The 27,589-nt window shown below is 39.6% G+C and overlaps 1 protein-coding gene across 1 annotated transcript in view; it reads left to right on the top strand.

The window, feature by feature from the left end:
- CNTLN (centlein) overlaps positions 1-27,589 on the top strand; it is a 207,473-nt gene that overhangs the window by 109,056 nt on the left and 70,828 nt on the right. The window contains 2 exon segments of the mRNA XM_035558564.2: positions 20,299-20,348; positions 25,557-25,648. Coding sequence (XP_035414457.1) covers positions 20,299-20,348; positions 25,557-25,648 — 142 coding nt within the window.

Consider the following 27,589-nt stretch of genomic DNA (forward strand, 5'->3'; position numbering starts at 1 on the left):
CAATTAAACAACTGGATTGCAAAATAGCAAGCTTAAATGACTTTGTAGTTTCCATCATTTCCATATTAAATTACATTTACTTGTTTGCCAGAGTATAGGAATACCCTTTCCCTTTACCCTTTGGTGTACAGACATTGAAAAGATATTTTTTACTATTTATAAACTGTTGTGGAAGCTTTACAATTTTACCGCTTCTGTTCTGGATTGCTTGTATGAAATGATGACATAATTCTTATCCTCACAAGTAACTGGAAATTGGTTGCCCTTATGGTATGATCATATGCAGTTTCTGGTAAGGAGGAAATGCTTATCAAGTTAAAGGGAGAGCTATATAATTCGAACAACATTTAGTACTCATTCTTTCATCTGAGCTGTGCATGTCATCCGTATAGGAAATTGGGATCACTGCAAGCTAGTTAGCATTCTTAATCTGCTATAGTGGCCATTTAAAGGTTTCTTTATAACTTCACTTTTTTGGGGGAACACAAGACATTATGACTTCTGTTTTCTTATTCTTTCTGGAGTCAAAGCAGCTTGCTTATAATCTGTGAGCTGATATGTCACTGGTGGATTAACTAGAAATCTGACTTTGACAATCTGCAGCAAACGATGCCTCTTGCCTTCTCTAGCTTTTAAAGGAGGGTGGTAGAGGAAAGCTGGATTTACTCTTCTGGAACAGCAGCAGTAAGAAACAAAAAGCTAGACTTTATTAGTTCTTCTGTTTCTTGAATATGTCTCTTTTTCCTAGCAAACTGGCTGAAAAAAGTTCAGTTTTAGTATCCTGGACAGTCTCTGTAGCTGAGCAGTAAATGTCTGGTCTTCAGAGAATTTTAGTTTTAAAATTTCCATTGTTGTGTGCAACATCCAAATGCTGGAATAATTTTTTTCTTTGTTTCATTGGATAGCTAGGTTGTGTACCAAAATTGATTGGTACAAAATTCTTTCATGGTATGTCAATATTAGAAAGTGTTATCTACAGAATATAGCCTGTGTTACATATGTATTAGCTCTGCATAGTAATCTTCTTTTTTCCCCTGAGTTTTAAAAGTGCTAGAACATAGGAAGCTTCTTACTGCAAAAATAATTAAATCTAGTGACCCTTGCAATTAGATTAAACAGGGATCTTGTTTACTTTTTACTGCAGTTACTGGTACTAGACTACAAAGTCAAATATAGCTAAAATAATTATGTATTTCTGCAGGTTTTCAGTGGATAAAAAGATTGCTAGCTCTAAAGTATCATTTCACTCTACTGAAGACAATAAGAACCTAAATCCTGTAGCTGTTGTTCTAAGGACTTAGAAAGATGCATACTCACTGACGAGACTGAATACTGCACAATGGAAATGAATGGCTCTATGTCCAAGTGGAAGCCGGTGACAACTGGTGTCCCTCAGGGGTCTGTCTTGGGACCAGTACTGTTTAATATATTTGTTAATGACAAAGCCAGTGGGATCGAGTGCACCATCAGCAAGTTTGCAGAAGACACCAAGCTGAGTGGTGCAGTCGATACAACAGGAGGAAGGGGTGTCAGCCAAAGGGACCTGGGCAGGCTGGAGAAGTGGGCCCATGTGAACCTCATGAGGTTCAAAAAGTCCAAGTGCAAGGTGCTGCACCTGGGTTAGGGGCAATCCCAGACATGAGCACAGACTGGGAGAAGAACTCACTGAGAGCAGCCCTGCAGAGAAGGGCTTGGGGGTTCTGGTGGATGAAAAGCTCGACATGAGCCAGCAGTGCCTGCTTGCAGCCCAGAAGGCCAACTGCATCCTGGGCTGTATCAGCAGAGGGGTGGCCAGCAAGTGGAGGGAGGGGATTGTCCCCTTCTATTCTGCTGTCTTGAGGCCCCACCTGGAGTGCTGCATCTAGGTCTGGGGCCCCCAGCACAAGAAGGATATGGGGCTGTTAGAGCAGGTCCAGGGGAGGGCCACAAAGATGATCAGAGGGGTGATCTCCAGGAAGAGCTCTCTGTGGCCTTTCAGTGCCTAAAGGGGACCTATGAAAAAAAGATTTTTTACACAGGCAGATAGTGATAGGACAAGGGGCAATGGTTTTAAACTAAAAGAGGGGAGATTTAGGTTAGATATTAAGAGGAAATTCTTCACTTATAGGGTGGTGAGACACTGGCACGGGTTGCCCAGAGAAGCTGTGGATGCCTCATCCCTGGAGGTGTTCAAGGCCAGGCTGGATGGGGCTTTGGGCAACCTGGTCTGGTGGGAGGTGTCACTGCCCATGGCAGCTGGGTTGGAACGGGATGGTCTTTAAGGTCACTTCCAACCCAAACCATTTTGTGGTTCTGTGAAATGACAGTGAGAATTTGAAACAGTGTGGTTGTTGGCTAAAACCCCTTAAAATAGTTTAAAGTGTAATCAACCGGAAGCATCTGTTGTACTACAGGGTAGTGCATTTTTAAAAGCCGTTATATGGGACCAAACTCAGAACCGTAAATCCACATGAACTCATTTAGGGGCTTTTGCATAATAAACTCACATGGCCCCTTTTGTGAAGAGAATTATTTTTTTTTCTACCAAGCCTTCTTCAATTATGTTTTCATAAGGCACTTTGTCAGCTATCTGAAGCAAATATAGTGTTTTCTTGTGAGAATAATCTGTCAGGGCAGGGGAGGCTAACAACCTTTAATTGTTAAGCATGTTTCTAGAATTTTTCTTACTAGTGTCCATCCAGATCTTGCAGTTTCCTGTGACCTGCCTAAGAGACAAATCTGAGGGTTTACTGTGATTTTGGAAGTCAGATGTGTCACTGTTCTTCTTTTGTTCTTCCATATTCAACGGTGCTTTTCTGGTGTGCAGGCATGTATTCAAAATCCAAGTAGTATAACCAAGTCTCCATAAACAGCCTGTAGTACTTCAGTTTGTTCTTACACATTAAGAGACTGTTGTACTGAAAACATGCAGTCAAGCCATTAAATGTACTTTCACAGTAAATATGCAGGGAAAAGCAGAATTCAAGTTTCATTAACAATAAATTTTGTGCATTGTTTGAGATGAAAAAAAGAAAAGTAGATGTTGTAGACAGTCACGGTGATTTCTGTAGATTCATCTGAGTGTTACAGAAATATGAAGTATTGTACTTTTGGTAAGCACATGGCTTGACCTAACCCAAAGTTAAAGCAAATCAATAAGTCATTGTCCAAATGCCTCATGAACACCGAGAGGCAGAGGGCACCAACCACCCGGCTAGGAAGCCTGTCCCAGTGCCTGACCATCCCCATGGCACAGAAATGTTCCCTAACGCCCAGCCTGGCCCTCCCCTGGTGCAGCTCTGTGCCGTGCCCGTGCACCCTGCCATCGGTGACCAGGAGCAGAGACCGGCACCTCCCTGCTGCTTCCCCTCCTCAGGGAGCTGCAGGGAGCCGTGGGGTCGCCTCTCGGCCTCCTCTTCTCCAGGCCGGACAGCCCGAGTGTGTGCAGCCTCTCCTCTCGGGGCATGCCCTCCAGCCCTCCTGCCGGCCCTGCTGCCCTCCTATGGGTGCCTTCAAGTACCTGAACACCCTTTTTATATTCTGGAGCCTAGAACTGTAAACAATATTCAAGGCAAGACTACACCAATGCTAAATAAAATGTCAGAATCACCTCTTTTCTGTGGTGGCTCTGTTTTGTTTAATGCACCCCAATGTAGTTTGCCCACCTGGGTGACAGGGCACACAGTTGGCTTGTGTTGAACCTACTGTTGACTGGCACCCTCAGGTCCCTTTCTGCAGGGCTGCTCTCCAGCCACTCATCTCCCTGTCTGCACTTGTGTCTATGGTGCAGCACCTGGCATTTACTCTGCTTGAATTTAATTCCATTGATGGTTGCCCAATATATAAAAACAGAAAGTATATATAAAGTACTTAATGTATTTTGTTAAACTATACCGAACTTTCATAGTAAGAAGGTTGTTAATCCTATAATGATTATACTTTCATGCAGCATACAGCTGAATTTAGCATACAGTGATGGTCTTCCATTTTCCTTGGTACTCATTTTGGAAGGGAAACGGCACATTTTCAAGTTTAGATATCTCATCTTTGCTAATAGCATATGGAACTTCAAGAAGTGAATTTTGCAAAGAGGTTGAGAAACACAATCACAGGAGACGGAATGTGGAATCTTCCAAATTTCCCTATAACTCAGATATGCCACTGTTAGAAACAATTTAAGAAATTGATTTGCATCTTTATTGGAGATCAGCTGCTCCTTATCAAAACCAGGTTGTAGGTAAGTGGAGACTTGAGTCAGTTGGTCATGTGAGTTTATACAAAGGTTAAAAGCACTGACATGACAGTAATTCTCTTGATATTCATGTAGTGGCATCCTCACTCAATGTGCTTCTCTGTAGCATACGGGTTTTACTGGTAACCCAGACATGGTCCTTCAGGTTGAGTCCTTTCTGAACTAACTACAGGTAAACATTGTTTGTGAGAGAGCCTGTTGTGATGGTGTCGTTATGAAGGAATCAGAAAGTCCAGATTAAAATAATGAGAATAATTTACTTTTTTAAACCAGCTTCTGGTCAGCTGAATTTCATGCTACAGTGAAACAAAGAAAAGATTATTAGAGGGGAGGTAAAAAGTTGTAAGCATAATTTTCTACCATTCTTTTACAAGTTAAGGTTGTGCTGTACGTTGAAACTAGTCACCAGTCACTAGCGCATCCTTGGTTTCCAAGTGACTATTAATTTGAAACATATCTCAAAGCTCATTCTTGACAACGATGGTACTGTTCAGTTTTTTGTTATCTGAACAGCCATTGGATTGGTGTGGAGGAGTTGCTTTTATTCTTTCTCACTCCTGAATGTGGATTGTAAATCAGACAGACTTTACTTAGCACCAACAGATATTGCTTCCTGCAATTTTCATCCATCCTATGAGTGACTGAATTGGGAAACAAGAATGATAAAGACATATTTTGCAGAGTGAATGTATGACCTAAGATAGATAGTTCACTGACTCTGTGTAGTCAAATATTCCATTTCCTTGGCTAATTAAAAATGCAAGTTTCTCTATAGTCTTGTATAAACTGTAAGTTTACAATTTTCTTGCTGTAAAGAAATTCTAGTAAATCATTCTGGATAGCTTGAATGTTCACAAAATGTAAGTAATGCTAGTACTTTTTGCTTTACTCTTCTTTTGGCAGCATTATCCCCAGACATATGTAATGGTTTTTGCTCTCTCACACAGTCTAGATCAAACACCTGCTCCAAGGTTTACTCTCACCTCCCAAGGCTGTCAGTTGACACATAGATATACAGCCCCATGAAAAAAGCGTATTTTACCCTTACTGCAGGCAAATGTTCTTGAATCATAATGCTGTAGGAACAAAGTGAAAAATTTCTGTCAGAGTAGGATTTCAGATGTTGGATAAAGTTTGTGCCTGTTTTGGTTCTCACGAGTCTTAAACAATTTTTCAGGAGTGAAAAATTAAAATTATCATTTGCATTACGACATGTCAGACTCCCCATTCTGATTTACCAGAGCCTTTTCCTGTGTTTTTTTTTTTTTTTTAAAGACTCTTTACAAAAGTATGCTTAGTGTGCATGTGCATTCTACTCAGATATTACGGAATAGGATTTTTACGCTTTTTGAAGATTCGTGGACAGAAAGTACTGTTCAGTTTTGCTTACCTAGAAGTCCTTTCCACGTTGATCTGCTGTCTTTCTTCTTAAGCTCCTTTTTTTTTTTTAATTTTTTTTCTGGGGGAAAGAAAACAGTTTCTTCCATTGTCCTGTTTTACCTGTAAGAATTTTTAACCTATTTGGCTTAAGCTTTCTATAAGAAAAAAAATACTCTTGCACAACTTTGACTCAGTGTCTTTAAAACTTACTTATTTTCATTACAGTAATAAGCAACACTAACGTCCCCTTTCAAGGACCCTGATAAAAAATGTGCAAAACTTTTTTAACAGTCTTTTTTCTCTTTGATTTTCTTCTTAATTTGGCTTTCCAGTCTTTAACAAACTTAAATGACTCTGGAGGAAAACATTTGAAAAGGCAGCAGCTACCTTTTGGACTTATAGGAAGGCTTTCCTAACTGCAGCAGCTCCAGGACTAGCCCCTGATATCTGTCCACAACAGCAACAGTATGTATTAGGAGATTGTGGTTGGTTCTGCTTATTTCTCCAAAGAGTCATCCTGCTGCAGTCTTACAACCTGTAATCCTTGGGAAGGAGTCAGTTTCCTCAGTGGGTTATACCTTCTTACGTATTCAGCTCTATTAGAAAATAGATTCTGTGCTTGGTTTTATTTTCCAGATAAAATTCCCTGGGACAACGGGAAAAAAGTTTTATTGTTTGTTTGGATGTTTATTTTAGACTACCATGAGCCTGCTCTCTTAATTCCTTTTATCTGTATGCAGAGAAGTGTAGGAGTCTCCTGTTGGCCTTACCTGTGAATGCCAAAAGCTGCTGATGAGCAATGGCTGACTTTTGGGATGTGTATTACTCTTGAGGCAGTGGTTTGCTAGAGGACTAACTACAGTCCTTTGGCAGTGGGTTAACCTAGGGTCAGTAACTCTTGAAGGAAGGAGCCATTTAAACTGATAAGTGCAGGCAGAAAGTTTATGTTATAGTTCAGTCTATCTTTCTAAATTACCATTTCTTTAATGCGTTGAGACACAAGTGCACATGTGTATGTGTACCTTAGATCTGGAGCTGTGTGAGGGCTCCTGATGGTATCTTTAGAACTGCTGACAGTTAAAAATGATGAGTGCTAGGAAATTTTGTTTTAGCAAGAAGGTATATTTTGCAGAAGCCCTGCTTATATGCAGATGGTATGAGCATTTCGCCTATTCCAGTAACTTGATAAGTAAGCAACTGTTATAGAGAAATTCTTGCTGATGCATAGCTATAATCTAAAAGAAATCAGAAGTAATTCGTTTGGCAAAACTGATTCTGTAGTACATTTTTTATTATGCTACCTCTTTCTAAATTCCAAGTGGGTAAATATTTGAGTATTATGAAAATAATACTTTTGGTTACTCCTCCTTTATTATATTGCGATAAAATAGAATTCAGAATATTGGATGATATGGCAAGAGCCAATACTATAATTATGGGTCAAAGTCAGTACGTTTAAAAATGTATGAAATACCAGCATAAACAATCAAATGGATAGATTTGATCTCCTTCAATTTCTTACCCGTCCTTTTTTTAATATTGCCAAATGAGGCTGTGGCACAATCGTAGTTGGAAAATATAAACGAAGAATTGGTACATAAAACAGGATGCCATTCCCTGCTCCTCTTAGGTGCCTATTTTATATATGTGATGCAGAAAAGAAGAATAACTTTTATCATGTTATCGGTAGTAAGCAAAACATGTTGAGGTTGTTCTCAGGATATTATGTATACATCAATATTGGCTTACAGAGTTAAAACAAAGACATGATTCTTCTTCTCATCTGCCATGTTAGAAGATACTGGCAGCCTTCTAGGAAGTGCCAGTCAGATTCCTGCAAAGTTCAGGTGCTGATTCCTGCTAGGTCAAGGACTTGTTGACTTCTCCTTAGCTAGGAAGGTGTTGAAAGTTGTTACCCTGACCATATAATTTAGAACAGCAAAGCTCTTGACACAGTCTTCCACAGTATTCTTCTGGAAAAACTGGAAACCCATGGCTTGGACAGGTACAGTTTTTACTGGGTTAAGAACTGGCTGGAAGGCCAAGCCCAGAGAGTGGTGGTGAATGGAGTGAAATCCAGCAGGCGACTGGTCACCAGTGGTGTTCCCCAGGGGTCGGTGTTGGGGCCCATCCTTTTTAATATCTTTATTGATGATTTGTACGAGGGAATTGAGTGCACCCTCAGCAAGTTTGCAGACGATGGGATGAGGTTCAACATGGCTAAGTGCTGGGTCCTGCACTTTGGTCACAACAACCCCATGCAGCGCTACAGGCTTGGGGCAGAGTGGCTGGAAAGATGTGCAGAGGAAAAGGATCTGGGGTGCTGGTTGATGCTCACCTGAACATGAGCCAGCAGTGGGCCCAGGTGGCCAAGAAGGCCAACGGCATCCTGGCTTGTATCAGGAATAGTGTAGCCAGCAGGACCAGGGAGGTGATTGTCCCCCTGTACTCTGCTCTGGTGAGGCCGCACCTTGAGTACTGTGTTCAGTTTTGGGCCCCCCCCAACTACAAGAAGGACATCAAGTCCCTGGAGTGTGTCCAGAGAAGGGCTACGGAGCTGGTGAAGGGCCTGGAACACAAGTCCTGTGAGGAGCAGCTGAGGGAACTGGGATTGTTTAGTCTGGAGAAGAGGAGGCTCAGGGGAGACCTTATTGCTCTCTACAGCTACCTGAAAGGAAGGTGTGGGGAGCAGGGGGGCAGCCTCTTCTCACAGGTAACTAGAGATAGGACTAGAGGGAATAGCCTCAAGTCGTGCCAGGGGAGGTTTAGATCAGAAATTAGGCGACATTTCTTCTCAGAAAGAGCAGTCAGGCATTAGAACAGGTTGCCCAGGGAGGTGGTGGAGTCACCATCCCTGGGGGTGTTTAAGGAAAGGTTGGACTTGGTACTTAGGGACATGATTTAGTGGATGATATTGGTGGTAGGGGGATGGTTGGACTAGATGATCCTGGAGGTCTTTTCCAACCCTAATGATTCTATGATTCTACTCCTGTAAAGGATCTGGATTGTTTCTTGTCAACAGAACAAACCTAAAAAATATTTTGAAATGGGTTATATTGTCAGAAGGTCGCTTTGGGTTTTTGACTTGTTTTGGAAGGAGATGAGAAAATGTTTGTTGTTGAGAAAGAATTACTGAACAAACAGAGTCAAATTTTACCAGATATACTTACATATGCAGCATAACCTCTCTTTGCAGAAGGCTGAAGTCCTTGGTGCAATTTCAGGTGTGCTTAAGGGTAAAAAATCAATGTAGCATATTGTTGGCTTACTATGGCTGAAGACCCCTTTCTCCCATCTGGTGGGTTATCATTTGAACTGAGGAAAGATGCTGGAAAACAACATTTGAATATAAATAAGAGCAAAGTATTTTTTTGTAGGGAGTCATAAATTCTGATTTTTTTTTTGTCCACTGGTTTAGTAACTCTTACAAAGCACATTGAAAGCTGGCGTGTTTGTTTTTTTTTTTCTTTTCTCCATCTTTAAGAAGTGGTCCTGAGCAGAAAACCATGTGTAGGAGCTGAATATATATCGTACATAAGATTTTTAGTCCATGTAATAGGTATAGATTAGTGTATTCTTAAAATTAGAAATAGCAATCATGCAATCCACTTATGTAACCTTCATTATCAGCAAAGTTATGAACCTTCATTATCAGCAAAGTTGGAAGGGATTTGCTGTAAGTATCAAGAGTAAATTTTTCAGTTGTACAGCTTTCTTTAAGATTCCAGAAACTTTATAAACTAAACAGGACAGAAAAAGGTTTCCCAGTCCTACCAGAAAAAACTAATTGTTCACCATGTTCTGAAAACTTCTCATACCTTTTCGGGAAAAAAAAAAAAAAAAAGCACAACCAGCAAGCCAATCTGATAGAAATGAACATATACATGTAAAGACTGTCTAGATACAGGCCAAGTGATAGGTCATTGTGCAATTTCAACACTACATAGAATCATAGAATATCCGGAGCTGGAAGAGACCCATAAGGATCATCGAGTCCATCTCCTGGCACCGCACAGGTCTACCCAAAATTTTAGACCATGTGACTAAGTGCACAGTCCAAACTCTTCTTAAATTCCGACAGGCTTGGTGCAGTGACTATGTCCCTGGGGAGCCTGTTCCAGTGTGCGACCACCCTCTCGGTGAAGAACCTTTTCCTGATGTCTAGCCTAAACCTCCCCTGCCTCAGCTTGACACCGTTCCCGTGGGTCCTATCACTGGTGATTAAGGAGAATAGATCGGCGCCTGCCCCTCCACTCCCCCTTGTGAGGAAGCTGTAGAACGCAATGAGGTCTCCCCTCAGTCTCCTCTTTTCCAGGCTGAACAGGCCAAGTGGCCTCAGGTGCTCCTCATATGCCTTCCCCTCTAGGCCCTTCACCATCTTTGTAACCCTCCTCTGGACACTCTCCAACACTTTTACATCCTTTTTGTACTGTGGTGCCCAGAACTGCACACAGTTCTTGAGGTGAGGCCACACCAGTGCAGAGTAGAGCAGGACAATCACTTCCCTTGACCAACTAGCAATGCTGTGCTTGATGCACCCCAGGATACGGTTGGCAACCTTCTAAGAAGTGGCTGTGTTAGCATTATGATTGCAGATATGAATTTAGACTCTGAATTTAATGAAGCTTAATAAAGTTTAATTGTGTGGTTACTTTTTTCTTATCATCTAGATTACTAATAGATATGCCTAGTAGTGAATTGCCTTTGCCTAAGGTTTTTCATGTATGCAGCTAGAATATGTTTTCTGCCAATTTTCAGAGATGACTTGGAGCAGTTTTTTATTGCTTTTGAAGCACACTGAAATTGTTAGCTTTTATTTCTATTTTTAGTTGTTATCAATCAATTTATTAATGCTTAAGTGCTTATTTATGGAATTCTGGAGTTTGAATGCCCTGCATGGTTTCACCTACTCCACATATCAATATGAAAGATTGTATAAGTTTTCTGAATACTTCACAGTATTTGATGAACATTTGCACGAAGGTTGTGTCCAAATCTCACTATTTAAAATTATATTTTAGGAACATCTCTTTTTAAAGCTGATTTACACAGTAGAGTGAATACACAGTACGTATATGACAGACTTTAAAATGCAGTAGTTACCTTTGACTTTGTCAAGAAAAAAAATACCAAGTTGTGAATTTATCATGAATTGGTAGTGATCAATTTAGACTCACATTCCGGTTTGTTTGTCTTTCTTCTTGATCTGGATATTTCCATTGTACTTAAATCCCATTATTCTTTGTTGAATTATTGGTTCAAAGGTTCATCGCCCCTGAGTCTGTAGAGCAAACCATTTTTTTCTAAAGAAAAATTTGTTTTCCTGTTGTGAATATCACAGACTTTCTTTAGAGTTCTACATTGCTGTATGTACTGATTTTAGAACCATAATCTCTTCTGTTGTCTTGTCTTCCGAGTCAGTTTTTTCCTCTTCCTCTTCCAAACTGCAGGGCTGATTTGTTTTTCCTTTTTCATTCCTGACTTGCTTGATTTTTTCTTCAGTTGATGTTGTGTATATTTTGCTTAGCAGCATTTCTTTATGAATATCATATTCCTTCTTCTGTACTGGGTACTCTAAATTAAATCCTTTTTCTAGACCTTCCCCGTGCAAATGGAATGTAAAATCTGTTTCTTTTAAATGCTTAGAAAGTTAGTTCTTTTATTGTGTACTAGCAGATGTAGTAGTGAATAAGATGTAATTATGAGATTCTGATTGAAAATAGCACATGAATTTAAATACAAACATACAGTGTAACAGTTTTAATTGTAAAAAGCCAAAAAAATTGAAGAAAATAATTTTTCCCTTAAAACAGCATTTATAAATTTTGTATGCTATATTTCTGTATTTCCTTGCTTAAGCAAAAACATACTTATTATGAAAAAGAGAACTAGGAAACACCCTGTTTTTCAAGTAAATATTGTCCTTAGGAGACTTGTGAAGCTGAAAGCATCCTCTGTTTTCTGTGTTACTGCTTTATAAAGCAGACAGTTGACTGTTTCCATATTTTTGTAGATTTGTTCTTACAGAGTTCCTAAGCACACTTACTGATGAATTTCCCTACTGAGAGAAGAGATGCTCAAATACTTGTTCCACCCATTATTATAATCTGAAACAGGAAAGATAATGAATCTAATCTGCTAAGGGAAAAAATAATTTCTTTCTGTTTTTTAAAAACTACTTAACAGGAAAAAAATTGTTTGATATAATCCAAAAAATTTAAAGTATACTACTTTTTTTTTAAGTCAGCCTTGTATGTAATTGTAAAATGTGAAATTTGTTGATCAATCCTAATAAAATAAAAAAAAAAATGCTAAAAGCACAGTTATATTGAGATTTATATGAGACATCTAAAATATACATCATCTTCAGAATTGCCTACCTTAACTCTCAGTACTTCTACTAGCAAAGATGGAGGTGGCATGTACTAATGTTGAAAGACTTCTTTCCACTATCAGTGCCTCGAGACTATAATCAGCTAGAAACACTTCACAGAGAAACTACCTTTCCACTGTAGAAATATCTTCAAAGATTCCGTCTCTCAGCTTCAGTTTATGTCTTGGATCTTTTCAGATGACATAAACACGATGCCCTTTGCTCAGCACTTGGTAAATCAAACACAAGTTTTTCAATGCCCTAAAAAAATCCCTTTTCAGTTAGTATCAAAACCTTAAGCATTTCTTCTTTCCATTTTTTGATGTGTTAATCAAAACTGGACTATGGAAAAAAATGCAGCAAATCAGTGAGTATATGCTCAAGATAATTACAGCAAATACTATCTTAATCTTCTAAAAGAGTACTGGAAGCTGTTATTCACAGTACCTGAACTTTGATGCTGCTGTTCTGACTCTACTTCTAGTAGGTTAGTATTCTTCATTACCACACACCAGCTTATTTTTGATCCTTTGAGATGAAGGATTGCAGAGGCAATCCCTCTTTCACCCTCAGTAAGTGAGGGAGGCATCTCGTGTCACTAGAATCCATGCAGCTGGATCACAGTTCTCTTCAAGTACCTAATCTGGTACAGGATGAAGCCTGGATGAAGATCTGTTTTGTCTTGACAGATACAGTTTTAAGAAAATGTACCAAAGGTTTTCAAAACACAACTGTAAATTCCACTAGACACAAGCTAACAGTATCTTCTTAAAGTGAGGTGATGGTGTAAATGAAAGGGTCGAAAGTATTTCTCTCCCCCCCCCTCCTCCCCCTTCCCTTTTTTCAGGTCGAATCATTTCTTTGAGTGTTGCATTATACTTCAGCAGTTTTACGTGACTTCAGTTACCTTGAATTCCTCAAAGTCCCATCTTATTCCTCAGAAAGTTTCTCACTTGACCCTTCTTTGATGCTTCTTCCAAGTGATCCTATTCACTTGTTCCTGGGGAAAGTTGCAATCACACTACCTCTGCAAAGAAGACCAGATTACACCCTTTCCTCTTTTTTCTTGAGCTGCTCTCTTTTGCCAAAATATGCAGGCTATAGTATTGTTGTTGTGAATTGTAGAAAACTGAACTAGATTTATATTTTTTGATATAATGCAGTTAAAATACATATCGCAATTTTTTTTTTATTTTTTTAAAGAGCTAATAAAAACAACCAAACAAACAAAAACAAAGCAGTTCAGCTGGGTAGCTTATGTGGACCTCACTACAAAAAACCAACATTTAAAGTGTAAACTTGCTTTGGTGCGAACAGGAAAACCAATAAAAAATGGCAGTTTAAAGGCAAGTAGAAAGATGAGAAGGCTAAAAGAACTCTTCAAGAGTGTTTTTTAAGGATGCTTAAACTACGTTAGTGTAATTTAGCTTAAATGATGTGAAAAATAAGCCAATTAGGAAACTTGTAGGTTTGCTTAATGGTAACAGTGTAAAAGGATACACTGGGATTACAAGGCCATAAAAGAGTATCTCAGTGAATCTTTGTGTCAGCCTTCTCTGCTGAAGATGCTAGGAAAATGTCAACAGCCCCTCTGTTCTTTCTAGCAGATAGACCAGAAGTGTTAGATGTGTTTGAAATAACCATACAGCAATAATGAGGCCAAGTAGATAAGCCAGTTGTTAATGTCTTGATGGTAATATCTTCACACCCAGTGAGTATGAGGAAGTTCAAGTATGAAATTACTGAACTGGAACCTCATTGTAAACAGCCACTGTGCCAATGGACTGGCATGTTGCCACTGTTAAATCCCATCTACAAAAAGAGCTCCAGAGGGAGCTGCAGACCAGTAAGCCTGACTGCTTCCTACGTGGGAACATGGCAGTCTGTCTTTAAAACAGGAGGGAATGAGATGGAGAGAGATCAATGAACACAGATCAACCCAATTTTGCTGGGAAGGACTTAGTGTGTCTTCTGTAAATTGAAATTCTGTTTCCTGAACCTACTGGAATTGCAGAAGGGTAACAGTAACCACGTGAATAAAATCTAACCTGTATTTTCCAAAAGCCTTTGACAAGGCTACACATGAAAAGCCATAAAGAAATCCCATTTCTGTGGGATAGGAGGAAAGATACTTTTAGCAACAGAGAGCCAGTTAAAGCAGAGAAAATAAATGGAAGTGCTTAGGTGCCGTTTTCAGTATGGAAAAATGGGGATGAAACTGTAGAAATGGTTAGGCTTCTGCACTCTCCTGAAGTAACATCTGCTTTTGCCTCTGCTGGAGACAGAGCACTGGTGGTGGATGCATCCAGCCCTGGTATGACCCATTTGGGTATTTCACAGAATCACAGAATTGTAGGGGTTGGAAGGGACCTCAAGAGATCATCGGGTCCAACCCCCCTGCCAAAGCAGGTTTCTTAGAGCAGGCTGCCCAGGTAGGCATCCAGACGGGCCTTGAATATCTCCAGAGAAGGAGACTCCATAACCTGCCTGGGCAGCCTGTTCCAGTGCTCCATCACCCTCACCGTGAAGAAGTTATTTCACATGTTGGTTAGGAACTTCCTGTGATCCATTTTGTGGCCATTGCCCCTTGTCCTATCCCCACAAACCACTGAAAAGAGGTTGGCCAAATTCCTTTGTCTCCCACATTTAAGATATTTATAAACATTGATAAGATCCCCTCTCAGTCTTCTTTTCTCAAGGCTGAACAGACACAGATCTCTCAGTCTTTCCTCATAGTGTCGATCTGCTTGAGGGCAGGAAGGCTCTGCAGGAGAATCTGGATAGGCCGGACCGATGGGCTGAGGCCAACTGTATGAAGTTCAACAAGGCCAAGTGCCAGGTCCTGCACCTGGGGCACAACAACCCCAAGCAGCGCTACAGGCTGGGAGATGAGTGGTTAGAAAGCTGCCTGGCCGAGAAGGACCTGGGAGTATTGGTTGATAGTCGGCTGAATATGAGCCAGCAGCGTGCTCAGGTGGCCAAGAAGGCCAACAGCATCCTGGCTTGCATCAGAAACAGTGTGGCCAGCAGGACTAGGGAAGTGGTTATCCCCCTGTAGTCACCTCTGGCGAGGCCACACCTCGAATACTGTGTTCAGTTTTGGGCCCCTCACTACAAGAAGGACATGGAGGTGCTCGAGCGAGTCCAGAGAAGGGCAACAAAGCTGGTGAGAGGTCTGGAGAACAACTCTTATGAGGAGCAGCTGAGGGAGCTGGGATTGTTCAGTCTGGAAAAGAGGAGGCTCAGGGGCGACCTTATCGCTCTTTACAGATACCTTAAAGGAGGCTGTAGCGAGGTGGGGGTTGGTCTATTCTCCCATGTGCCCGGTGACAGGACAAGGGGGAATGGGCTAAAGTTGCGCCAGGGGAGGTTTAGGTTGGATGTTAGGAAGAACTTCTTTACTGAAGGGGTTGTTAGGCATTGGAATGGGCTGCCCAGGGAAGTGGTTGAGTCACCATCCCTGGAGGTCTTTAAAAGATGTTTAGGTTTAGAGCTTAGTGACATAGTTTAGTGGAGGACTTGTTAGTGTTAGGTCAGAGGTTGGACTCAGTGATCTTGGAGGTCTCTTCCAACCTAGATGATTCTGTGATTCTGTGATAGGGAAGATGCTCCAGGCCCCGTATCATCTTTGTGGCCCTCCGCTGGACTCTTCCCAGGAGATCCCTGTCTTTTTGGTACTGGGGAGCCCAGAACTGGACACAGTACTCTAGGTGAGGCCTGACCAGGGCAGAGTAGAGAGGGAGGATCATCTCCCTTGACCTGCTGGCCACACTCCTTTTAATGCACACCAGGATCCCATTGGCCTTCTTGGCCACCAGGGCACACTGCTGGCTCATGGTCAACCTGTTGTCCACCAGGACCCCAAGGTCCTTCTCCTCAGAGCTCCTCTCCAGCAGGTCGTCCCCCAGCCTGTACAGATACATGCGGTTGTTCCTTCCCAGGTGCAGGACTCTACACTTGCTCTTGTTAAACCTCATTTGGTTTCTTCTTGCCCATCTCCCCGGTCTGTCCAGATCTCGCTGAATGGCAGCACAACTTTCTGGCGTGTCAGCTACTCCTCCCAGCTTTGCCATCGGCGTACATGCTGAGGGCAGACACTGTTCCCTCATCAAGGTCGTCGATGAACAAGACTGGACCCAGCACCGACCCCTGGGGAACACCGCTAGTCACAGGTCTCCAGCTGGACTCTGCGCTGCTGATCACCACTCTCTGAGCTCGGCCAGTCAGCCAGTTCTCAAACCACCTTACTGTCCACTCCTCTATCCCACATTTTCTCAGCTTTGCTAGCAGGATGTCGTGAGAGACAGTATCAAAAGCCTTGCTAAAGTCAAGGTAGATGACATCCACTTCTCTCTCCCCATCTACCCAGCTGGTGATGCCATCATAGAAGGCAACAAGGTTGGTCGAGCACAACTTCCCCTTGGTGAATCCATGCTGACTACTTACTGCTCATAACCTTCTTCTCTTCCAATTGCTTGGAGATGGCATCCAGAACAAGCTGTTCCAATACCTTTCCAGGGACAGAGGTGAGAATGACTGGCCTGTAATTTCCTGGACCCTCCTTCTTGCCCTTCTTGAAGACCAGAGTGACATTGGCTATCCTCCAATCTTCAGGCACCTCTCCTGTTCTCCAGGATCATCTCCGCCAGCTCCCTCAGCACACGTGGATGCATCCCATGAGGACCCATGGATGGCCCATGGGCTCATTTCTAACACTCTTGCAAGCCATTCAATGACTTGTATGGACTGGATCCTGTATGATACATTGCAATTTCTTCTCTAGGCTAGCCTGAAATATTTCCAGCTTAGATGTACCTTAACTTTCATGGAAGTCTATTTCACAATCTTTACTTATTTCAGATTATTTCTTTACTTCCACGTCTTTTATCACTCTAAAAGTTTTTGTATATGTTAACTATTTTTAAAAATCTTGTACAAGTGTTGTTTCTTTGCCACTTAGCTAGTGTATAGGGGAGTAGTATGCAAGTGGGTGCATTTATATGTCTGTAAACATGTTCCTTCAAATAATATTTTTAAAGTTGAAAACTAACATGCTGAGAAGACAAAGGTACAGGAAGAATTCTAAAATAACTTTAATTCACTCCCTTGCATTCATATCACGGAATCACAAAATGGTTTGGGTTGAAAGGGACCTTAAAGACCATCCCGTTCCAACCCCCCTGCCACGGGCAGTGACACCTCTCACCAGACCAGGTTGCTCAAAGCCCCATCCAGCCTGGCCTTGAACACCTCCAGGGATGGGGCATCCACAGCTTCTCTGGGCAACCTGTGCCAGTGCCTCACCGCCCTCACAGTGAAGAATTTCCTTCTAACCTCTTGCTGTGGTTTAACCTGTCTGACAGATAAGCAGAACAGAGTAGTTTGCTCCCTTTCCCCTACCCCTTCCCCAACCTCCCTGCAGCAGGATGGGAGAAAGAATTGGAAAAAAAGTAAAAGCTTGTGGGTTGAGATAAAGACAGTTTATTAGAGCAGAAAAGAAATAATAATAATAATGATAATGTGTACAAAAGAAGTGATGAACAATGCATTTGCTCACCACTTGCTGACTCGTGCCCATCCCATCCCTGAGCAGCAGTCCCCCCAACCCTGGCCAGACACCTCATATAATTGCTCAGTGTGACGCCATATGGTCTGGGACATCCCTTTAGCCAGCCTGGGCCATCTGTCCTGTTTCTGTCCCCTCCCAGCTCCTTGTGCACCCCCAGTCTCTTCGCTGGCTGGGCATTTGTGAGAATCTGAAAAGTCCTTGGCTCTGTGTAAGCACTGCTTTGCAACAGTTAAAACATCAGTGTGTTATCAATATTATTCTCATCCTAATCCAAAACACAGCACCATACAAGCTACTTGGAGGGAAATTAACTCTATCCTAGTGGAAACAAGGATACCTCTAATCTAAATCTCCCCTATTTTAGTTTAAAACCATACCCCTGACCATGTCCTGTCATTATCTGAATGAGAAACACAGACCCACATCTTTCTTGTGCTGGGGGCCCCAGACCTGGATGCAGCACTCCAGGTCCAACCTCTTGGCAAGGGCAGACCAGAGGGGGACAGTCCCCTCCCTACACCTGCTGACCACCCCTGATGCAGCCCAGGATGCAGTTGGCCTTCTGGGCTGCAAGTGCACACTGCTGGCTCATGTCGAGCTTTTCATCCACCAGAACCCCCAAGTCCTTCCTCTGCAGGGCTGCTCTCAGTGAGTTCTTCTCCCAGTCTGTGCTCATGTCTGGGATTGGCCTGACCCAGGTGCAGCACCTTGCACTTGGACTTTTTGAACCTCATGAGATTCACATGGGCCCACTTCTCCAGCCTGCCCAGGTCCCTTTGGATGGCTTCCCTTCCTCCTGTTGTATTGACTGCATCACTCAGCTTGGTGTCTTCTGCAAACTTGCTGAGGGTGCACTCGATCCCACTGTCTATGTCACTGATAAATATATTAAACAGTACTGGTCCCAAGACAGACCCCTGAGGGACACCAGTTGTCACCAGCCTCCACCTGTACATAGAGAACATATAATGTTAAATATAGTCTTTAATTACATATAGAATGTTTTAACAAGGCAGTAGCTTGCCATTCAGTTCACAAGATGAGTAGCTTGCAATGAGGAGCAGTTAGTGTAGGGGTAAAGGCCACTGTGGTCTGTGTAATAAAAGCTAATGATGACTGAGGCATGGAGAATAAATGAAAAGCAACGAAAGCAAACCTGTGAAGCTGAGTGATCCTGAATATAGCTGGAGTCATGTGTCATGCAAAACAAGTTACTTTTGTGTGTGTGTGTGTGTGTGTTTCTCATTTTCTTTGTATTTGTGATGGTTTCCACGTGAGACTAGGGAATGTGAATTGCAATACTTAGATTTACAGCTGAGAGAAGCGTTAAACATATAAAGTGCTTTAGAAAACAGAAGACTCATTTTTAAACCCATTCCTTAAGTTAGCAGGTATTTTGTCCTGATTTTGTTTTGTCTCATCTCAGAGGGATTTTGTAAAGAAAATTAATCTCTTATGAAGCATTTAGTTGCTGCTGTTTTGAGTACACCAAAAAAGGCTGTGAGGAGATCAGCAATCCAGCCTTCAGAGCAGACCTACAATAAAGTGTATGTGTACAGGATATAAGGTTATATTTTAAGTACATTCTGCACACTAAATGACTGCTGTCTGTGCTGTAGGATCCTAAACTAGAAGAGGTCACATCCTATTGCTAAAATAGTCTGCAACTATGTGTTTAAATATTAGGTCAGAAAACAAATATAAATGAGCCATTCAAAGTAACATGGTTAAATCTAGCATTTCCCAATTTGACTTTGAAGCTTTAGCATTGTTATCCTGGCAACTTTATATATAAGTAATTCTATAAAACATTAAACACCACTTCAGTAATTCATGTGATTTGCAGTACAGACCTTAGCTGCTTGATACTACAGAAAAAACTATACTAGTCATATAGTGGCAGATCAAAGCTAGAAAAGGCAGGGACAGATTCTGTCAATAAGTTTTTCAAATAGTTGCTGGACAAAGAGGAACAGTAAGATCTATCTGTGTAAGGTGGACTGGTACTTTCCCCTGAGGCTAACCATTTACTCCCCCACAAACAGGCTTCCATGTTTTTAGCTCAGGTATTTCCTTACCTAAAAAGGACTAGCTGAAACTTTTTAGTGTATGTTACCACCACCATTACATCTGAATTTTATAAATTCAGGTTTATAAGTTTTAATGAGCTATTGTACCAATGACTGTTTGTCAGCCTGGAGAAGAGGAGGCTCAGGGGCGACCTTATCGCTCTCTACAGTTACCTTAAAGGAGGCTGTAGTGAGGTGGGGGTTGGTCTGTTCTCCCACGTGCCTGGTGACAGGACGAGGGGGAATGGGCGAAAGTTGCGACAGGGGAGTTTAGGTTGGATGTTAGGAAGTACTTCTTTACCGAAAGAGTTATTAAGCATTGGAACGGGCTGCCCAGGGAGGTGGTGGAGTCACCATCCCTGGAGGTCTTTAAAAGACGTTTAGATGTAGAGCTTAGCGATATGGTTTAGTGGAGTACTTAGTGTTAGGTCGGAGGTTGGACTCGATGATCTTGAGGTCTCTTCCAACCTAGAAATCTGTGTGTGTGTGTGTGTCTGTGACTCTTTATATTTGAAGTATGCTGCTTGTCATCAAATTAGAAGAGTTCCTGAGTGTTGACAACTTTTTCCCCTCAATATATTTATGTGGTTTTGGTTTAATTTTGTTTTAATAGTCTTAGTGGCAGATATATGGTTGCTTCATCATTCTTACTTTTTTTCTGTTTACTTTTTTGAAGACTGAATCTTGAAGAGGAGTTAGATCAGATGAAAGTACACCAATCTATGGGTAAGTTTAGAATACAGGAGTTCAACTACGTTTGCTACAAGAAACAGGTATTTTATATGTATGTACATAGGCTAATAGAAATACTAGTCTTCAGGTTATTTTTGCTCCAAATGTTCTTTTCTTTTTTTTTTTTTTTTCTTGAATGTGCATTTTGTAAGACCATACATAGTCTTATTTAAAAGTTTCTTATTTAAAGTTTTCCCTTGAGTCTTTCATATGCCTATGAAATCAATGATAATTTTTACATATAGGCATAAACTGTTAAATTTGTGTGTGTGCAGAACATATAAAATTAATTAATATTTTATGTTTAAAATATCTGTGTATACATATGTGTGTATGTAAAATCTCAAATATGTTTATTTGTTTATGAAGCTTTCATCAGAATCTGAAATGGGTTTTGCAGTACAATGATACAGAAGTTTCATGCTCATTCAGACTTCTTTTTTAATACTAGTCTCACAAAGTATGTGGATTTGAAACGAAGTCGGAATGGTGGAAATCTTATAAGAATTGTTCATGGATAACTTCTGTTTTAACTTGACAAACTGTACAATAGTTGATGGTTTGGTGAAAATGGTTCTTTCCTAGTCAGATAGGTAGTATATTACCATAGATTCTTTATCACTCTGATTCTGTGTATTATTTGGTGTTCTTGAATGCTTTGGGAGAAGTATTCAACAGTGCATAGTTACAGTCCAGCTGGGTATGTGGTGAATTCCCTTTGCACAATTTTGTTTAGAAGGAGAAAGTAAAAGACATGGAGGAGTACTATACTAAAGAGCCATGATTTGGAAATACAGCCTCACCATTCTTCATCTCATTTTTCTGCTGTTTTATGTTTTTTTTTTTTTTTTTACGATAACGTCGGGCAATTGAATGTAACAAAAATAGTATTTTTTCCCTTTATTTTTAGTTTGTTTTATAAATTACATAAAAGTAGGTGGAAATCTTCAGCTGCTAAAGATGGAACGGCATTGTTTTCTTTTGTGTTACTTCATATATGTTACTTTCATAGCCCCAGATAGAGTTGAAGGAATCTAGTGAAGGTTTCAAATGCCAACTTTAAAAATTGCTCTTTTGTTTTTGCCAATTTAGTCAGTCTTTGCACAGAGAGAAGTGGAAAGGCAACCAGCAGCGAGAAAGACTTGAGGGCCTGCTGAGCAATAACCATGTGTTTCCAAAAAACAGTCAGATCCCTGAAAGTGCCAGCTCTTGACATGTTTAGTGCTTTAACAGCTAGTCTTTTTTTGTTTTCTTTTTTTTTTCATTATCTTTTTAGATTAAAATATATCCTTATTTAAAAGTGGATTAGCGGATACACTCTTCTGGTTTTGTTACTTGTATGATGATCAATTATTGTTTTACTGGGACTGAGAAAAAGTGTTAAACTGCTAGTGAAGTGTGTTATGGAAATTTTATATAACTCTTCCAGCATTTGTTGTTATTTGTTGTATCACTTAGATGAACAGGATTTTTTTTTGCTCAGTTACAAAATCAAGTCTGATGATATGCATTAAGCAACATTTTTTCCTAGTACGTAAGGCTGAGCTGATTCCAGCCATTTCCAAACTTTTACCAATTGAGGTATAAAAGAATACTTACTCATCCAGTCTGTAAAAAATAATTTCCCTGTTGTTCCTTTTGCAAATGCTAGGATATTGCAGTGCTGTAGACACTTTCGTCAGTTGATTGACATTTTCCGGAAGAATATGCTAAAAAGACTGAGGCTGGATGGCTGTCTATGAGCATAAATGAGTGTTTCTGAGAAATTCTTGGTCATGAATGAAAAAAGGTCATGCACCCTCTGCCCTAAAATGGGTTTTAAGTCCCTTCATCTTCCTGAATAAAAGTAAAATGTCCCAACTGTTATCTGGCATTTGCTGAGAGACCAAACTTGATATGGTCTGAATACACTTGTTCACAGTCTGGGAATATATGTTTTCTTTTCTAAAAGGAAACCTGACAAGAAATTACTCAGCTTATAAACAATGCTGGAATCCACCTCCACCTTAGCAGCTACCTGTTTCCATCAGGCATTCTAACATCAAGGAATAAATTCTGGAAAAAGCAACTGAGCTTCTCTGGATTAAAAAAGTTAGGAACTATTGTTTTACTTAATTAGATACCAGTTGTGTTTTTCAGGAGGTGCTGGATAGCTTTGTTGCTTTTTTGTACCATTTTTCAAACCCTACTGGCCACAGATGAACGTTGGGGAAAAGGAAAGTACTCCTGTCATTCCCAGTTTCTGCCTGTTCTAACTCAGTTGTGTATTTTGCCGATGCAAATTATTTTTCAGTATTCATGAAATCCAAATGTTTGCCTCACTGTTCGCGTAATTATTCGTGCATGATTGTAGAGAATGTGTTGGCAGGGACTCATGCCCTTTCTTCCAAAAGCAGGAAAATGGGTCCATCTAATCCCATTCAGAAAAATAGCAAGCACCTTATTAAAAGCAGGTAAGCTGTTGTCCCTTTGTCTCTTTAGGGAGGCGGCTCAAAGACTTAACTTCATTTTGAGAGTCCTTCTCAATCTGCCATGTCCCCAGTTTATAAGTGAGAACAGCTTTCTCTTTTTCTGGTCTTCACAGCGGTCTTTCTGTGAGGACAGGACAAGGAAGGGGCAATGGCCACAAAATGGATCACACTAAGTTCTGCACCAACATGTGAAAGAACTTCTTCATGATGAGGGTGACAGAGTATGGGAGCAACCCAGGGAGGTTGTTGAGTCTCCTACTCTGGAGATACTCAAGGCCTGTCTGGACGCCTACTTGGGCAACCTGCTCTAGGGTACCTGCTTTGGCAGGGAGTTGAATCCGATGATCTCCTGAGGTCCCTTCCAACCCCTACACTTCTGTGATTCTTTGAAATCAGTAACTTAGTGGCTTTTCTGCCTCGGTGCAGAAAGCCACTGTAAGGGGAATCCTTTGCCTGGTGCATTCTTGAGCCTAGAATCTCATTCTGTTGCAAGTTTATGTAGGTATTCAGACACCACTCTATTAAAAAAAAAAATAAAAAAGGTTTTTTTTTCTCTGTAAAAGGAGTTCATACAAGTACCATCTTGGCAGCCATGCCAAGCTACTTGATAAACAGTTTTGGTGACTATTAATTAGAAATGAAGTGTTATATTGCACAGTTAGTAGTTTATTTTGTTTTGGTGGGACCTAAGTTTACCTATGTAAGGCCATCATAATTGGCTGACTGAAGATTGTGGGTTTTATGACTTGTGGGGTCTATTCCATGAGGGATAACTTGGTATTATTTAGTAGGAATATGATAGGTAGATCCTATGTCTTACTGAGTAAACTGATGTGATGAATCTTCCTGCTTAGACAGGCACCAAGTTATAGGCAATACAGTTTCATTGCCTCCCTAACTAATTCCTGTGAACAATTATATATCAATTAGAAGGGGGGGGGGGGGGGGGGGAGGGTGGAAGAGGGTTGAATAGGCCATTTATTTTCTGCTTAATATAAAGGGTTATGCATCAGTGACCTTTACCTTTTTTTTTTTTTTTTTGCTTTTGACTTCTATGTTAATACTGAACATGTGCATTTTTTTTCTATTTTGCAGTAGTATTCTTTATTCTCCTGCATATATGTTTATTTATAGATAGAGTTGTAAATTTTATTTTAATACATCCACATAATAAACATAACATCTTGTGTGCTTTGATCAGTTTCTTTGACTATGGGAAATCTTTTTTTTTTTTTTTTTTCCAGTGGATTACAGTAAATGCTGATATAAAAGCTACAGCAGACATTCAAATGAGTGAATATTTAGAAAAAGATGAAAAGCATGTTCATATTATCTTTGTGTGTTACTTAAAGAATGTTGTAAATGTATGCAGTACCACTGTGCTGGGGGACTGTAGTCTGAAATAACATGGGAACTAACATATTAATATCAAGGTAAAGGTACATATTCCCCAGATGCATAGTTTTACCTTTTTCAGCTTTTATTATCTTTAGAATATTGCTCCATTTATTTCATGAATACAGAAGTATTAATTGGCCATGACATGTTCCAAAGACAAAAGAAAGGTCTAATTCACTCTAACAAACTTGTTAGTCACTGTTTATATCAAGAGGATTGTGAATCTACAGAGAGTAACACTGTTTTCTTCTACACTTCCTTTGTTTATAAATCAAAAGTTTTTAAGTGACCTGCAGTGTCTGCGGGTAGTTTGAAATGATACTTCTAAAGCAGACCTTCAGCATGTGGCACAGATACTTATCCCTTAAGATTAATTCTTAAAGTTAATTTGGGGGGAAGAAGAGAAACATGAATATTATGGTGCTTTTACAGTGTTGTGTTTTTTTGTTGTTGTTGTTCTTGAATGTCTTTAATATTCTAATAAAAAAAGTCCTTTTGAGGTGTGTAATTGCTCTTTTCTGTAAGCAGTGAGAAATTCGTGAATGGTAAGCTCTCAGTTCAAATCTAAATAGAACATATTTTACTTCTGATTTACTGTATGTATTAGTACTAATAAACTTTTTCTTAACATCCTGTTCTATGAGTATAGATGTAATTTTTAAGTTGTCCTTTCTTGTGTGATTTTTAGTACTGAAAGTATATAGCTGTCTCTGAGAGTGATGCTTAGAGTCATGTTCATTCTCATTAGTTGTATCAATTTCTAATTGTTATGAATTCACAGCATTACAATGGAATGGTTTGTGTGATTTATCTGGTGAAGTACATGATCTTTCACTTAACAAAAAAGGGGTTTAAAGTTTTCATCCATCCTAATTCTGTTACTGTTTGCTTTGTTCACCAATCACTCTGATCCTCCTAGCAGGGGACAAGACCTAGAGAACAAAACTGGTAGTGACTGTGTAGATAAAAAGGCAATGAATTCTGCTTTTAAGCCATAGAGGGAATAGTCTATAAAAGAATAAAAATGGGAATGAAAGTACAGCATCTTTAACCTGCAGATCTATTGTACCTTTGAAAAGCTTGTACTCTGAAAAAAAAAAAAAAACACGCACTGTGATGCTGCAAAGATTCATAATTATGTGACAGAACACTTTGAAAGGAGGTCACTCTTTAAAAACTGACCAAAACGCTTGTCAAGAAAATAGACTGTATTATAAATAATTGCAGAAGAATGCGTTTCGTTAAAATGTCTAGATATTGTTTTAGTGAAATGCTAGGTGTCACAGTGTATTATTTATTCTCTGCTAGAGATGTATTATTTATTCTCTTGTAGAGATACTTTTTAAAAGTAGTGAAGATGATGGGGTCAAGAACAGTACTCCAAAGAAGAATGTGAAAGACAGTTCCGATCAGAGGTTACAGAAGGTAAGGTAGCAACCCCAGCAAACTGATCTAAATTTTAGCCTAAGAATTATATATATAAGCTATTACTCGTGAATTTAGGCCATGATTCTCCTTTCATAATTCAAAAATATGGATTTACAAAATTGTGTCAAAAATGAATTCTAGTGAATTGGCTGTGGATGTATCATATGACATAACTGCAGTGAATTAAAAGTATGGGTAGAGGTAAAATGATAGAAACTGACAGATTATCTAAATTAGGAGTTTCATTATCTTTAGCCACTTCTAAGTTCAGAAGCCTGCATTTCTTTTGCTGAGTATTTAACTTTACATGATATCAGGTGTTAATATACAGAGATCTCATGTAACAGAATAAAATAGATGCATAATAGTGATAAATTCCCTGCTTGTTTTATATAAAATTTAGGACATTGCATATGCATATATTTTTTACATATGTGGGTTTATCACTTTTCACAAAATAGTAGAGGATGCATTTCATGTTCTCTGGCTTAGCAAATACGCGTATGTAATCTTTACTGCTCAACATTCTACATGTTCTACTTTGTACACTAACAAGATGCTCTTAACTAGTTGCTATTTATATTGATATTTGTAATATACACAAGTAGTTTAGTATGTTAACAGGTGTTCACTTAAGAGGGCTCACTTGTATTTTACCATATGTTTTGTTCGCTGAGAAGAAAAGACATCCTTCAAACAGTATTATACCTTTTATTTGTCATTTTGCAAAACAATATTTGTTTAATTACTTATAAATCTTTAAAAGCATTCTTAAATTGAATAAAAACAAATCTATAACTTTGAATGTCAGTTTGGGTATGTCTATTTGTTTTTTATTTGTGAATTAACTTGTAGGAAGTATGGTAATTTACAGCAGATGATGTGATTGCATCTACTTGTAACACTTGCCATATGGTCAGGCAATGAAGGCTGTCATCTCGTTATTACTGAATGACAAACATCATGTTAAAATAATAACACACAGAATAGGAAGTGCTCACATTCATTTATCTTAAGGTAGAGTGAGTAATTGAAATAATTTGAATACTACCATCTGAAATGTCACACAGTTTGTGCTTGGTTATCATCTATATTTCAGAACTATAATTTTATTTGCCAACTACTACATAATTTTTATCTCCATGGATATACAGAGTTATGATGGTACCTTAGGGATAGGTGTAGAAGCTATTCATTGTTTGTTTCCTTGCAGCTGTCATACATGACTTTAAGTGCTAGTGAGCGCAAAAGGTTGCTCTAAAGATCTGAGAAAACAATAGCAGAATCTCAGTTTAGGAAGGTGGTTGAAGAAAGGTGCTGGTACTCATTACCATTGGAGAGGAAGAGGAAACTAGTATTTTAATCATAAATCTTGATTTCACTGAAGCATATGCAAAAATTCCTTTTACTCCTGATTTCATCTGATAAGTTTATGTAACCATAAGACAATATCTGTTCATTGTGGGAGTGCTATGAATTTCTGCCAAGGAAAGCAGCAATGGATATGCATGCATATTGAAAGTCTGCTATCAAACTCACAAATTTCATATCAAATTCACAAATGCATATGAAGTTTGAGCAGCTTTTTGCTGTGTTGAGACCTCTCATTTATCTGAATTATATCCACATCCATTTTATAATTTTTTTTTAAGTTTTAAGAAAATAAAAATTAATTTATAAAATTATTTCCTGTAGTGAAAGAGTGGGGATGAGCTTGCACAAAACCATCCAAAAGTATTTCTTCAAAATGACTAAGTGTTTATTGAGCACAAAACTCACTCTGATGGCTTTTGCAAGCTTCTGAGGACATCTCACAGACCTGATGTTTGTTTTCGGATCTGATGAAATTAAAGTTTCCCCTTACTTCTGAAAATTGTGAGGCTTAGTTTGAATAACTTTGGGCAAATAGTCCTGAGGAACATTGAGAATCAGTTTATT

This window comes from Cygnus atratus, chromosome Z, assembly GCF_013377495.2.
Source record: "Cygnus atratus isolate AKBS03 ecotype Queensland, Australia chromosome Z, CAtr_DNAZoo_HiC_assembly, whole genome shotgun sequence".
Taxonomy (NCBI): domain Eukaryota; kingdom Metazoa; phylum Chordata; class Aves; order Anseriformes; family Anatidae; genus Cygnus; species Cygnus atratus.